The 13,185-nt window shown below is 33.1% G+C and overlaps 2 protein-coding genes across 4 annotated transcripts; both read right to left on the minus strand.

The window, feature by feature from the left end:
- Positions 1 to 8,641: 8,641 nt before the first annotated feature.
- On the minus strand, positions 8,642 to 11,371 carry LOC112454270 (odorant receptor 85b-like). 3 transcript variants are annotated; one of them, XM_025015562.1, is made up of 8 exons: positions 11,217 to 11,371; positions 10,965 to 11,082; positions 10,604 to 10,868; positions 10,406 to 10,522; positions 9,450 to 9,540; positions 9,235 to 9,377; positions 8,991 to 9,126; positions 8,642 to 8,925 (listed from the first exon to the last, which is right to left on the minus strand). In XM_025015562.1, exons 2-8 carry the CDS (start codon positions 11,068 to 11,070, stop codon positions 8,872 to 8,874), a joined length of 912 nt encoding a protein of 303 aa, XP_024871330.1. In that variant the 5' UTR covers positions 11,071 to 11,082; positions 11,217 to 11,371; the 3' UTR covers positions 8,642 to 8,871. The 3 variants fall into 3 exon arrangements, with proteins under 3 accessions (XP_024871330.1, XP_024871332.1, XP_024871331.1); XM_025015564.1 differs by lacking the exon at positions 11,217 to 11,371 and having other exon boundaries at positions 10,604 to 10,888; positions 10,965 to 11,044; XM_025015563.1 differs by lacking the exon at positions 9,235 to 9,377 and having other exon boundaries at positions 8,642 to 9,126.
- Positions 11,372 to 11,593: 222 nt separating this feature from the next.
- Positions 11,594 to 13,179, minus strand: LOC112454278. Its single transcript, XM_025015574.1, has 3 exons — positions 13,047 to 13,179; positions 12,692 to 12,824; positions 11,594 to 12,275 (listed from the first exon to the last, which is right to left on the minus strand). Exons 1-3 carry the CDS (start codon positions 13,109 to 13,111, stop codon positions 12,240 to 12,242), a joined length of 234 nt encoding a protein of 77 aa, XP_024871342.1. The 5' UTR covers positions 13,112 to 13,179; the 3' UTR covers positions 11,594 to 12,239.
- Between the last annotated feature and the right edge of the window lie 6 nt (positions 13,180 to 13,185).

Raw genomic sequence — 13,185 nt, forward strand, 5'->3', positions numbered from 1 at the left:
CGTTCGGATTAATAACGCGTTGGCCGTTTAATCGTGGATGGAAGAATTATCGTGGTATATAATATCGCGGGTCGCGCACATACACATACATACACGCATCCGTCATCTTCTCATATAATCGATTATTACAGTGGATATATAGGTACATACGTTTATTAACCTTTCCGTTCACATTGCAGCCATGTGGCTACGTATTATGAATTATTAAATAAAATATTACTGATGCGGTTTATATTTTTATATCTGCAGTAGATTGTATATTAGGTCCCATTAGCCTTATGGATATAATAGATGACCTGAAAGACTTTACGTACGTATTTTAATATGTATTTAAAACTTCCTATATTAACATATAGAGCACATCCTCGTTTTTCATTTAGCACCGTTATGATTAGGTGATTAAAGTTATTCTAAGTACAATATAATTATTACAATAAGAATTATAACTTATGGAATTATAATTGTTTTGACATATTTTAAATGCATTTTTACCAAAGGTGAAAAAGAGATTTTTATGTCTAACTTTGCAGTGCAAATTACTGTACACAGCTGTAATAAAAATACGTATAGAAAAATTCTTATACGTTTTCAAAGTGTCAAAATGTTTTTATGAAATGTTTTTATTTGTCATGTAAAATGTACAAAAAAATACAAACAAATATTTTTTGAATTGTTAAATAATTTAGGAATGAAAGAATTAGGCGAATAATATGTGAACAATTTTTAAATGCTCTACTTTTAAATTTGATTAATTACAAATAAACTTTCGTGAATATTCTTTGCACTAGAGACATTTGTAACTATTTCTCATTTAAGGGATAATAATCAATCAATTATTAAATAAACATTTTGCTTTTTCTAATAACAGTTTTTAATAAAAATTTAAAAATAATATAAAATAATATATATGCGATATATATATATATATATATATATATATATATATATACGTATATAAGTATTCCAAATAAATATAATTATTTGGCAAAATCCAATGAAATATTGTGTTTGAATAGATAGAAATGGAGATGAGGAGAGTATTTGTACACGTGTATGTGTTATGCCTATAAGATTTGTGGCATTGCAGTTTCATTCATCGTGTAGAAACTCAATCTGCGTCATCTACGCGATGTAAATACATGGATTGCACTATTCATGTAACAAGCGTTCTGTACAGTTATCAGTAACCTGAAACAGTAATATTTGAAAGAAAAATAAATAAAATATTTTTTCACAGTTTACATTCAAATAAATGATTTTTCGATAACGAAATTATATTACGATTTAATGGGTTTTAATATTTATAAATTCAACGCTACAATTAATTTTATTATTTCAATAACTTAATATCGTGATATAAAATAATATCTGCTTGAAAAAATAGTGATATTTCTTAATATGTAATAGATCATAACGGATCACTCATCGGTGATAATTCTGTTAAATTGTCATCAATGAGATAACAGATCTGTGGCATAAATCTAAGCGGAAGCTTGGTGGTATTAGCAGCCGCAAAAATGGGAAGAAGCGATCGTTAGTTGTGCATCATCTATCAGAGAAGAATATAAAAATCTCTTTTTTTTTTCTATTTTTATATTATTCACATTTTTCGGGTTTTCAAGAATTACACATAATTAGACCTCTCTCTAGTATCATCGTTACGTACGCGTAACACATTTAGAGCGAATGTCGATGCATCAAGATACGCATCGCGGCAGTCGCATTTGCGTGAGCGTGTTTCCACGCGGATGATAATCAGAGGCGTTGTTGTATATGTTCCGGTCATAATTACATTATACATTCACCCTCATGACACGCTAGATTGATAAACGATTGACCATTTGGTGATTAAAGTAGTTCCATAGTCTCTTCCTTCTTTTGCACAGAAACTGTTATAGTTTAGATACCTTCGAGTGTGCAATAATAAACAACAACCTGGAAATTGATTTATTCATATAATCCCTTCATTGTCATGTTCATGACATTTGTACATAAATATTGCTGCATATTTTTAAATGCATTGTACACGATATGATAAAGTTTCGTGTTCTTAAAAACGTCGTAGCGAATTATAAAAAGATTATGATATGTATTACGTAGCTTGCAAAATTTAAATGAGTGCAGTAAATGCAATCGATGCTAATAATAAAAAAAAAAACATATTTGTGTGTAGGAAATCAAACTTACGCTTGAGGAAGTAATTTCCGTGTTGTCGCATAAAACATAAAAAATTCTTTCTAAAAAAATATATAAGATACAGTCTGATAATTCAGACATAGGGTAAACTCGGGTAACTCAGTCTAGCTCGTCATGAAACATCGAATGAACATGAGTTAACCATCTTTCCTGTATACCATCTAACCGAGTTTACCCTTCGGATTCTGATGCAAATGCAATTTTTATAAGTGTCGTATAAAAATTTTATAGCAGAATAAAGGCGATGGTACACGTATTCTATAAATGCTAATGTTCTAGTCTGAATGTTAATCCAGCTAAAAATGAGACACAGACAACCATATCATGCATAATCAAAGCTTTCATCGCCATTTAAATATCCGCATAATTCGTGCTAGGTTCCTCACTAATTAGCCAGACGAAAAAATTGACATTTCTACATTTGGACCAAATTTTGCTTTTCAACTCACGAGAATAGCATAGGGATCAAATATGTGAGTACAGAACTGGCTTCAAAATTGAATTAAAAAATATAACAAGTTTTGTATAAACTAAAACCGTTTGAAATATTGAAAATATATTAAACGAGAATTGAGTTTTTGGAAAATGTCATTTCTATTATGTATTTATAGGCTTGCATTTGAAATCATACTGTCAATATAATCTTTTTGAAATTGAATAAAGACTGCTATTACCAAATATTGTTATATCAGTAAAATAAATTCTTCGCCCGAAATAGTAGTCGTATATTCGTCAAACATTCAGTAGTTACTTTATAATTAGGAGAATCTGAAAACGCTCTGACGCAGAACCGTAGAGATAATGACGTGTGGTGCATGAAAGCAAGTAAATTGGCGTTGTTCTCACGTTTGCGAGGTATTGTGGCGCTAATTGACATTTATGATGCACGTTGCGATAGGAAGTACCGTGGGAAGTTCGTAAGCGATACATTTTCGCGTCGATTATACTCTGGGACTAAAGACTTCTTATCAACTCTAAATTACACTTTAGATAGATTTTCTAGCAAATCCAATTTGGCTATCACGTCATATGTAATTATGTAATTAAATAGCTTTTTATGTTTTATAAAATGTAATTTGGTAGATATCATTTTCTATAGAAATAGTTGTAGTATTTAAAAATGTTAATACAAAATAATATATAAAATTGATATAAATATACATATATGTTATATCTATACATTTTTTACCAATTTAATTAAAATTAATTTAACAATTTAATAAACAAATTTTGAATAGGACGATGATTAGAAATATACTTTTACTATGCAAAAAGATTGTCTAAATTCCATCTAAATTCTATTTATCGATTTATTACAATGCGATATGTATTTATCTATAGTCAAATAAATATTAGTAAATTATTTAATAGAATATTAATACACTAAAAATTTAAAGAAGAATTTATTGAAAAAATTTTATTCGGTATCCCTTGAAATACCTCAACTTTCTTTTATAGAATTTATGTGATTCATATATTAACATATTTCTTTAGTTTATGAGGTTATTGACTTACAATTAGAAAGATGAAGACAACGTTATTGGCTATCATGCGTGTTATGTCATTATTCTTGGTTCGTCAGGCGTGGCTGATTGACTCGTTTACCTAAAACTTGATGACGATACATTCTTATTAAGGCCGCTCTTCATCAAAGAACAGATACTTGAGTAAAACAATCAGATTTTATTCTCGATAATAAAATATTAAAATGTAAAATTAGACAAATTAAATTTGCGATATATATATATACATATATATATGCACATGAAAAAGTGTCATTGTCTAATTTTACGTTTGAATATTTCATCCGCATTCTTGCTCTCAAAGAGCAAGATATATGCATATATATATGTGTCATCTACTCGTGGATGTGAGTCTTTATCTCTTTTTACTTTTTTTGCCTTTGTGCCTTTTCTATTTCTATCATTTCCTTTTTCTGTTTACTTATCTATTATTCTTTTTCCTTTTTCTCTACTACTTTATTTTTACGGCAGCCCCTCTGTTTGCGGTAATATCTTGCTCCATAGTTATAGTATAGTTACTAATAACAGTAGTAAGTTTTAATGAAAACGTTACACATACACACACACACACACATAGACAAACGTCGCACGGTCGCATTGATATTCGTAGTAACGTGTGCATGCGATACAATCCCGGCGGCTTGCCTCTCTTGAATTCATGAACGTGCGTGCCGTAGTGCACAGATTCGATGAACTGTTGGTATTTTGCACGCGAATCTCTTTGATTATTCACATTGTTCCGCTTCAATTCAGGTGCTTGAAACGTGTAGCGTGTCGAACGACCTTAAAATTCCGTCGGCGATTAGTACTGGACAAGCTTATTTCTTTCTTTCATTCATCTGTCTGACAAATTCTGTCAGAGTGCAATAACAGATTCGTAAAAGGTTTTCTTTTCTAGAACATATATGTAATTTGATATATGTAGGAAACCACTATAAATTTTGCATAAAAGAAATCTAGGTTCTAAAGATGCTGGACTGGATTTTTCTTTGAGTTAATGTCTAAAAATTCTGTGTGATCTAAAGGTTCAAAAGGGGGTTTAAAAAGACTCGTACAGAGAAAGACTGATATATTTTTCACGCAACTTGTGGCAGCATGGCATATTCGATATAATCTCGGCAAAATATTCTATTTGTTATAACCGAGAAAATTGTTGGCTGAGAGTGGATTTGTAAAAAAAAACGTTTTCGCGTCGCAGGACTGTTATTTCACGGCTCTCCGATCCGATTCCCATCTCGCTGATTCCGGGGGTGGAGTCGTCGGTTGAAATAAAGCCAGACAAGAAGCCCCGGCTGCTAGGCGTCACGCTATTTTCCACTAGCTCAGCGGTACGTCGGGCACCCTCGTCCCTCCTAATCTCACTCTACGTCCTCGCCGCCGCCTTGCAGACGCGTTGTCAGTTCTGTATAAGATCCTCCTTATCGTTTCGCGTATCTCTATGCGCACAATGGCCAATAGGCTGCGGGCATTTCGGTGCGAAACGTAATATCGTGGCCCCGTATAAATTGTTGCTCGTTCATCTTCCTATGCCGAGAAGAGAACGTCGGCTGTCGGACGTCATGAAATCGCAATGTACGCGGTAATTTCCTATTGACTTGTAAAAATGAACGTTTTCAATTACAAATACATTCTACAAAAAAGCCGTATAGCCGTTTCCGTTCTCGGAGAACGCGAAAGTTATGATTATATCGTCCGTTTTCGAGTATGGCTGTCGTAAACGGAAATGTGCCGAGGCAACTCAAGTGAAAAGCATTGTGAGGAGCGAAGTCAATTGTTCGAAGAGGGCTCTTTAACAGATAATGGAGTCACGGTTGGACACGCGAGTGGATCACAGGTGTCGATCCGATCTCTGGGGAATCGTTTCATAAGCCTTATGGGAAACTGAAATTTTTGGAACATTTTAAGAATGGTCTGATCTTTGTCTGATCTTGGCAACGTCTTTGGTCCTAAAACAACTACAATTTTACTTTTTTCTGTGAATTATTAAATTATTATTATACGTTGAGTAAGGTTTTCAAAAAGTTGCATAAAAGAGAGAGAAAGAGAGACAGAGTCGATATCATAAAATTGCGATGCTCTAAATGATTATTACACAAACTGTAATTAAATATTGCGTAAATAGCGGTCTACTAAGGCTGCATGCGTTCCGATATTCACTGTCAGTACTGAAAATCTATAGTTTACGTAACGTACACTATAGATTTTCAGTACTTGCAGTGAATATCGGAACGCAGCCTGAGACTTGTTTATTTGGCGTTATCTGCGCCAAAATTGATCACTCAAAAATTAGGAAAAAGTACGGAAGTATTAGGAAGATACATGGGTTTAGCAAAGATACTTATCGCAATCTCCAACGTAGGAAAATTGTTAGTTTATTGCAATATTTTATTCGTCCTTAAAAAAAGACTATAAACAGTTTATATAAATGATACAAAACTCATATATAACGATTCGCGGAAACAAAATATCGGACGTGAAATTAAAGAGACGAGCGAAAATAAAACCGACAATAGTTGAACTGGTTGCGGTTTCGCCGTAACTCCGTTTACACTCACTAAAACGAGCCACATAAGTTTGGTAACATAAAGTCTCGTAAATGTAACATGGCCTTAAGCATAGGTCACTGTTTGGCCTTGCAACCGCGTCGCTTGTAGAAGTTCTGCGACTTTCATAGGATGAAATTACATTGCGGGGAGAGTAACAAGAGTGCGTAAACAAAGAGGAGACCAAATATATTTCCAAAGTGCGATAATTCCTGCTCATTCATTATCTTTATCTTGTTTTGATTCATTCATTTTATCATCTTATTCTGTATCATTCATTTGTTCATCTTTTTGTGCTCTTTCTATTCTGACTTTTTCTGATTTCATTTGTATCATATAAAATACTGAATTGGGTAAAATTTTAACTATTATAAGTATATATTATGATATACAATTTAACGTTTTTCGAAGATAACTATATAAGCTTGATTAAAAAAGCCTTTAAATTCATCCTGAACATAATAATTGCTATCTAATTATAAAGAGTATTAGAGTATCGTAACAGCTATAATCTTTTTCGCACTCTTAATATATTTCTGAACTGTTAATATCTTCGTTATTAGATCCTCCGAGTTTTAACCGTGGCATTTTATGAGTTTTTCTCATGAAAAAATTGCCCGAGAGGGACACAAAACTTGAACGTAATCATCGGCTGTGGTTACACGGCTATATTAGGCGGGACACGTTATAAACTCGATTGCAAGAAGCTCTCGCATGCTTTTGCGCCACTTGTAAAGGCAACTTGTACAAGACTGCACAGCTCGGCAGATAGTCACGAAAGCACTCGCGCGAGTAACAAGTTTCGACACGCCTTTATACACGCTCCACTTTTGTTGGAGCCCCGTACGATAGTTTGCCCTCCTAGGCCAGTTGACGTGAGGTAACAAAGGAATTTTCCTAGGGAAGGGATTCGCTTATCTTAGGAAACTGCCGCGGGGAAGAAAAAGTGTTATACCGATGCGATAATGCCGCGCGTTGCATCGCCATGTTGACGAGGGGATGACTTTCGAGGGGATGACTTTCGAAGTAACAACAAACCCCTTTTGGGATCTCCTTTCCGTTTTCCTTCTCTAACGTGTCAAACGGTACAATGAATCAACAAAATGGCAAGAAATTCGAGTAGCTAAAAACTCAAGTTAAAAATTCTCTTCATTAATGTAACTGCAATTGTACAATTTTTTTTATAATAGTTCGCGATTAAAAAATCATTAGCTAATATCCCTATCGAACATTAAACTGAGGAGGATCTTAACGCATTATGTACGCTCTACGTCCGACAGTTCTATTCTTCACAGTACTACCGCACATTTGTTACACCGAGGGTAAGACGAAGGAGGTTTTCGGTGGAAGAGAGCGTATTTAACGAGACCAGTGGAGAATGCACTAAAAGATCGTAGATCTCTCGAAGGGGAGAGTTACGGAGATCGAAAGAGAGATGACCTTTCTCCCATTATTCACAGATTATTCTCGATAATAACAATCGACATTTGCGAGAAAGAAGGCTATAAATAAAAGATAATAGATGAAGACATATTTTTATGCCTTTTAGAGTACAAATATATATACATATTTATGTTTATCTTTTTTCATATTTTATCATTATATGCGACTGCTTTTTAATATTAAACGCGATGTTTATTATAAACCCAGTTGTAATTAATAACAATTTTTATGAGCTGACTTTTTACATATACTTTACATATATTATGTACAAAAAGTAATATTTGATTTTCTAATGTTATTTTTAACTTTTAAGTCTTAATTCGAATTTACGCGCGAATGTATGCAAATGGGTTTCAAGTGAAATGAGAACGCATAAAAAATGTAGCTCTTTATTACGCTCGAATCAGAATTGTGCGAATTGAATGTGTTATTAGACAAGTAGTCGACTACTAGCCGCCAGCTGTGAAATACGATGTGGGACGCGCTAATTTCTGCCTTGGTACGCTCGAGGAGATTTGTGCGCGACGAGTTGCATGCGTTCTTCGTACTTATAAGCGATGCCGATAGTGCTCCCAGTTAGAAGCTACTCGTGGAATAGAGACATTACATTCGCAGTTTAGATAAGACATATCGCGTGGCAACACACGATGTCAAAGGAGTCTGCTCAAGCATCTACGCTTATCAAGATTAAAATCAGGATTTACAATAGGACTTCACAAACTAAAGCAATCTTGACGGTTAATCGCGTTATGTGTTGTCACAATGCATAAACGTGCATAATTTTGCACATTGTAAAATGCATTTAAAAACTACGTAATCTTCCATATAATCGCGGTATAGTCAGTCTATATGTATGTGTACTTAAATGGATATATTTTATTTTTGCGCTTTAACTGACTTTTGCTTAAGATTGCTTTCATTGCGAGCGGATAAGATAAATCAAGTCGTATAGATTATTCAACATTGAGAATTTATTTTAATTATTTAGAGAAATATATTAGCTCGCATTTAGTTTAATATCAGGATGTTTGAGTATAAACGGATATACAATAGATTCCAATTTCCTGACAGTTTAGAGATGTTACTTCTTATCTAACATTATTTTCCTTCGTAAAAGTGTTTATCAATCACAATGGTGGATTATTACTACTTACATCCTGTGATTGCTATCGGCGCACAGAATAAATTACCATAAAGTATGATAACGACGAGCTGACGAGCTGCAATAGGGCATATAAAAATATAAAATTTGTAAGATTTCCTACGTAAGTTGCGCTCGTTTTACCGTAGTGAAACCTTCCAAAGACGGCAAGAACAGGCCAAGGCAAACCATCAATGTGGAAGTCTTCATACTTCGGTGCGTTATCATCATGAGACATTTTTGCGTGTTCAATGGAGCCGCGTACCATCGAGTGTTGCATCTGTGATATCATATATTAATCCATATTAATATTAATCCATTATGTGCGATTACACAAACTTTGGATATATATTTAACTGAAAAAATCTCGTATTTTTTCTACACTCACATTTTCTTAAATATATCGTCGCTATGATCTATTACTAACTGACCAATGTAGTTAAAAAAAAACATGTAGCCAAAATGAGTGGAAACGTATAAGAACAACATGCTCATACTGCCAATATCTTTCGCCATGATGCTCTCGCAAAACTACGGAACTTGCAATTTTTCAAAAATCGTTATACGATGTTAATGGTACAACTAGAAGGTTTACAAACTCACAAGATATAGGTTGATGCTTAACGATGCAACGCCGATAGAAATCGCAAATAAATGAGTAACTGAGAAAGTGGATTTGAGGGAATCGACGAACCTTGAACAATTATCACATAAGGAGATGGTTTAACTCGATTCAACTGGCCGCTTTATTAATATAATATTTAAATACACAACATTTCGATCCAACTAGTCTTCGACCATGGTGTGGTCCTTATCAAGTGGTCCTTATCAAATTAAGTTATAGATTTACAACAAGGTTGTTCTATGAAACCTCTTAATTATAAAAACTGATAATGTAACGAAAATAATTCAAATTACGGATTTTCATATTGCATTCATATTCAGTATGTCTTCGAGGTTAAAAAGCTTCTTGCAACGGCACCATTGTCTCAAAGATCATCGCATATCGTCCCGATGTACATGGAGTACAGAGAGAAACGTTCAATCCTAATTGACAGCCAATGGCTGTTTGTTACTGCTTCTGTAACGGTGACGTTGTCTCAAAGAACTCAGTGCGGTTTCGTGATTGATCCCGATGTACAAAGAGCACCGAGGGAATTAAGAGGTTCCTCAGAGCTCATTGTAAATCTATAACTTAGTTTACACTTGATAAGGACCACAAACCATGGTCGAAACGTTGAGTATTTGAATATTAAATTAATAAATGACTAGTTGAATCGAATTAAATCATCTCCTTTATTAATTATTACTGGCGAAGAAAAAGATTACCTCAGAATTATCACATAGTAATGCGAATTTGAATTCTTAGAAAAAAAAAAATGTTCACTCGTAAACAAATATCCATAACATATGCACTATATTATATAAAAGTATAGAAAAGTAGTATAAAAACAGATTAGTAGAACAGTTTTAGAATATAAAATAGTTTCGTGTCGTATAAAATTTTTTACACTCTTGAGAATTATTCCTGGAAGAATCTTATAAATTGCAATACCAACTTGATAACGTTTTGATGACTATCGATAGCCTCCACGATGCTTTTATGACTATTGAATTTTTCTGCAGAGAGTAACGATTTCGTATGGTTTTTGTTTACAGTACGTTCGATTCGATAACTAAAATGCAATTATGTCATGATATATTGAATCAAAACAACATGTTTATAGTTCCTTTATTAGTATTTAAGAGTGCATTACCTAGTGATTTGAAACATCGCACATGTGTGTTGCACATACATTAGCAAGAACATTTCTTTGCTTATCATCGTGCTAAGACCGATAAAAGCTGTCACGAACAAATACAATGTTAATAATTCGATGTATTTCTCCCGATCGATAAAAAATTCCATTGTGGTAGGAAGCTGCCACGATTGTCGCGATTCGTTTAATGGCATCACGATATTAAGAATATTTGGTGAAATAAGTATTAAAACAATGAGAAAGAACGTTGAGTACAGCCATACTGCAACAATCATATATATTCTAATTTCAATTTTAATTTTTATCCCGTGATCGTACTGTAATTCAAAATGTTTTGCATGTCAATTCTATTACTCACTTAACAAAGCGATTATACAGGATCTTCCGACATTAGCGCGATTGTGTATTATTTTAAGTTCCTCTTCCTCTTTTAGAGAATTCCAATCATGCCGCACTTGTTCCATAAGCTCTTTCAACTAAAACAAGACATTGATAATCCAGATGTATCTTAACTATATGTGCACGAGAAGAAGCTGCTTGATTTTTCAGGATGTACTTTATACGATTTGATCGCGTTTATAGAAATCGATCATACTGTTCGTAAACTTACTTTACTGCCATTAATATACGTAGTAAAATACTTAAGTGTGCAATATATTGCAAGTCCGATGGTCGAGAAACCATTTAAAAGAAGATCTACGCTGTACTTATTAGTGATAAACGATGATAACTAGAATTATATGCGTAGTATTCACCCAAAGAATTAGTAGAAATATTTGTGTGGTACATATGACAATAATTTATGTGCTAATCTAATATGATATTTATATATCTGATATGAATACTAATCTTGACATTTAAATTAATATGAAATATTGTAAAAGTAATAATAATATGAAGTCTCAAATTAATTTATGTCGTACTTTTAAAACCGATCGAAAAAGATTACTGACAAATAATAAAATAAAAAATAATACATTAGATATATATCATAACAAATTATTAATCACAAAACAATTAAAATCACGAAAACAATAAGAATAAACAACTAGCTGTAAACAAATATCGAACCCGGATTGATCTGATCGACGACAAACCTGAAAAAATATACAAGATAAAAAAAGGAGAAACACAAATATGAAATAGACGTATTTCGTGCGTTGTGTATAATATGGCCATAGTCCAAGGCAAGTTAATAGTATTTGATTGATTCTATAGTAACGACTCCCAGCAAAGTCCATGTCTGCACGATACTCGAGATACTGTTCCGCCGATAATTTATATAGAGATTCTCGTGTCTACTAATATTTATAAGTATTGTGTAATATTTTCTTTTACAAAACGCTGAGAACGATAGATAGTTTAAATGCAATTTTCGCAAAAAGAATAGCGTAGCTGCTATCAGAAATTTAAAAAAGAGACAATTTTACAGTCATTATATGCATTATGTCATGCATATGTATATAGAATAATGAAAGAAAATAGTTTTTAGAGTGAATTGTAGATAAATAATCCATTCTTGCTGGCAGTGCAACATGATGGGGGGTGATAATATACACAATTTTCTCCATTTTTTTCGACGCAGGCGCTTTAGATTCGTGTTCTGTCGCCAAAGTCACATGCCTTCATTTCCTTATTTCCGCGTGAAGTGATCGCGATAGTCATCTTCCTTGTAATAATAGAAAAACTTATATTCGTATTGTTACTGTGAATATAATGGAAAAGAAATGTTAATTATATCATATCCTACGGAAGAGCAATCAAAATGTGTTTGAAGAGTGATATCGCTAAACCAACATTATATTTTTCTAGTTTATTTTATATACAGTTAGTGAAAACAATTTAGTAGATAAATTGCATTTGTATCATTATATCTCTATATAACAGGCATGATATAAATATACTAGAAAACTACTTGCATCGTAGAATTTTAAGCTTCAATTTTTATTTTATTGTGGATAATCAAAAGAGGGAAAGAATAACCGCAAAGTACGAAATTGACGTGCTTGTAAGCTGAAATATAAATTATAGCAAATCTAAAGGAAAACTGTTCGATAAAGGATTATTATATGTGCCGAAATTTACCGTGGCAAATCCCTCGAACGACGGAATGAATAAGCCGTCAATGACGATTATGCAATGTCGCATGCTCCTTTGCATCACAAGCATCAATAACTTCTGCGCTTTCAACGGAGCTAGATACCATTGCACGTTGTATCTAAAATATTGTTATCAAAGAATTATATGTATAATTGAAAGTTTCGATAACGTTAGGGATTTATTTTTCTTTAACCCTTTATTTATCGAGTGATATAACCCATTCATTTTCCTTGCATATAACATCCTGATATAAGTATAAGTAAAATAAATAGACCTATAGATAACAAAAGAACTTCTATAGGATTGTAATCAATTAAAGATAAATGGATGCAATACTCACATTCTGTGAAAAACATCACTGCTATGATCGATCACTTTCTGTCCCAAATAGTTATAGAAAAACATGTACCAAAAATGGCCAAGGATGTATAGAAAACTAATGATCAGCTCGGAATATTCCTTGGATGCTATCAATCGAG

This window comes from Temnothorax curvispinosus, unplaced genomic scaffold, assembly GCF_003070985.1.
Source record: "Temnothorax curvispinosus isolate PA1 unplaced genomic scaffold, ASM307098v1 QBEX01004937.1, whole genome shotgun sequence".
In the NCBI taxonomy this organism is placed as follows: Eukaryota; Metazoa; Arthropoda; class Insecta; order Hymenoptera; family Formicidae; genus Temnothorax; species Temnothorax curvispinosus.

Bases quoted from the DNA above. Each gene is read 5' to 3' on its own strand.
- LOC112454270 (XM_025015562.1), bottom strand. From the start codon at position 11,070: ATGGAACAAGTGCGGCATGATTGGAATTCTCTAAAAGAGGAAGAGGAA. The intron at 10,869-10,964 runs GTGAGTAATAGA...TGATTGTTGCAG, and splicing joins CTGTATAATCGCTTTGTTAA to TATGGCTGTACTCAACGTTC. The intron at 9,541-10,405 runs GTTGGTATTGCA...TAATTGTTCAAG, and splicing joins AGTCATCAAAACGTTATCAA to GTTCGTCGATTCCCTCAAAT.
- LOC112454278 (XM_025015574.1), bottom strand. From the start codon at position 13,111: ATGTTTTTCTATAACTATTTGGGACAGAAAGTGATCGATCATAGCAGT. The intron at 12,825-13,046 runs GTGAGTATTGCA...ACAATATTTTAG, and splicing joins AGTGATGTTTTTCACAGAAT to ATACAACGTGCAATGGTATC. The intron at 12,276-12,691 runs GTAAATTTCGGC...TATTATTACAAG, and splicing joins CGTTCGAGGGATTTGCCACG to GAAGATGACTATCGCGATCA.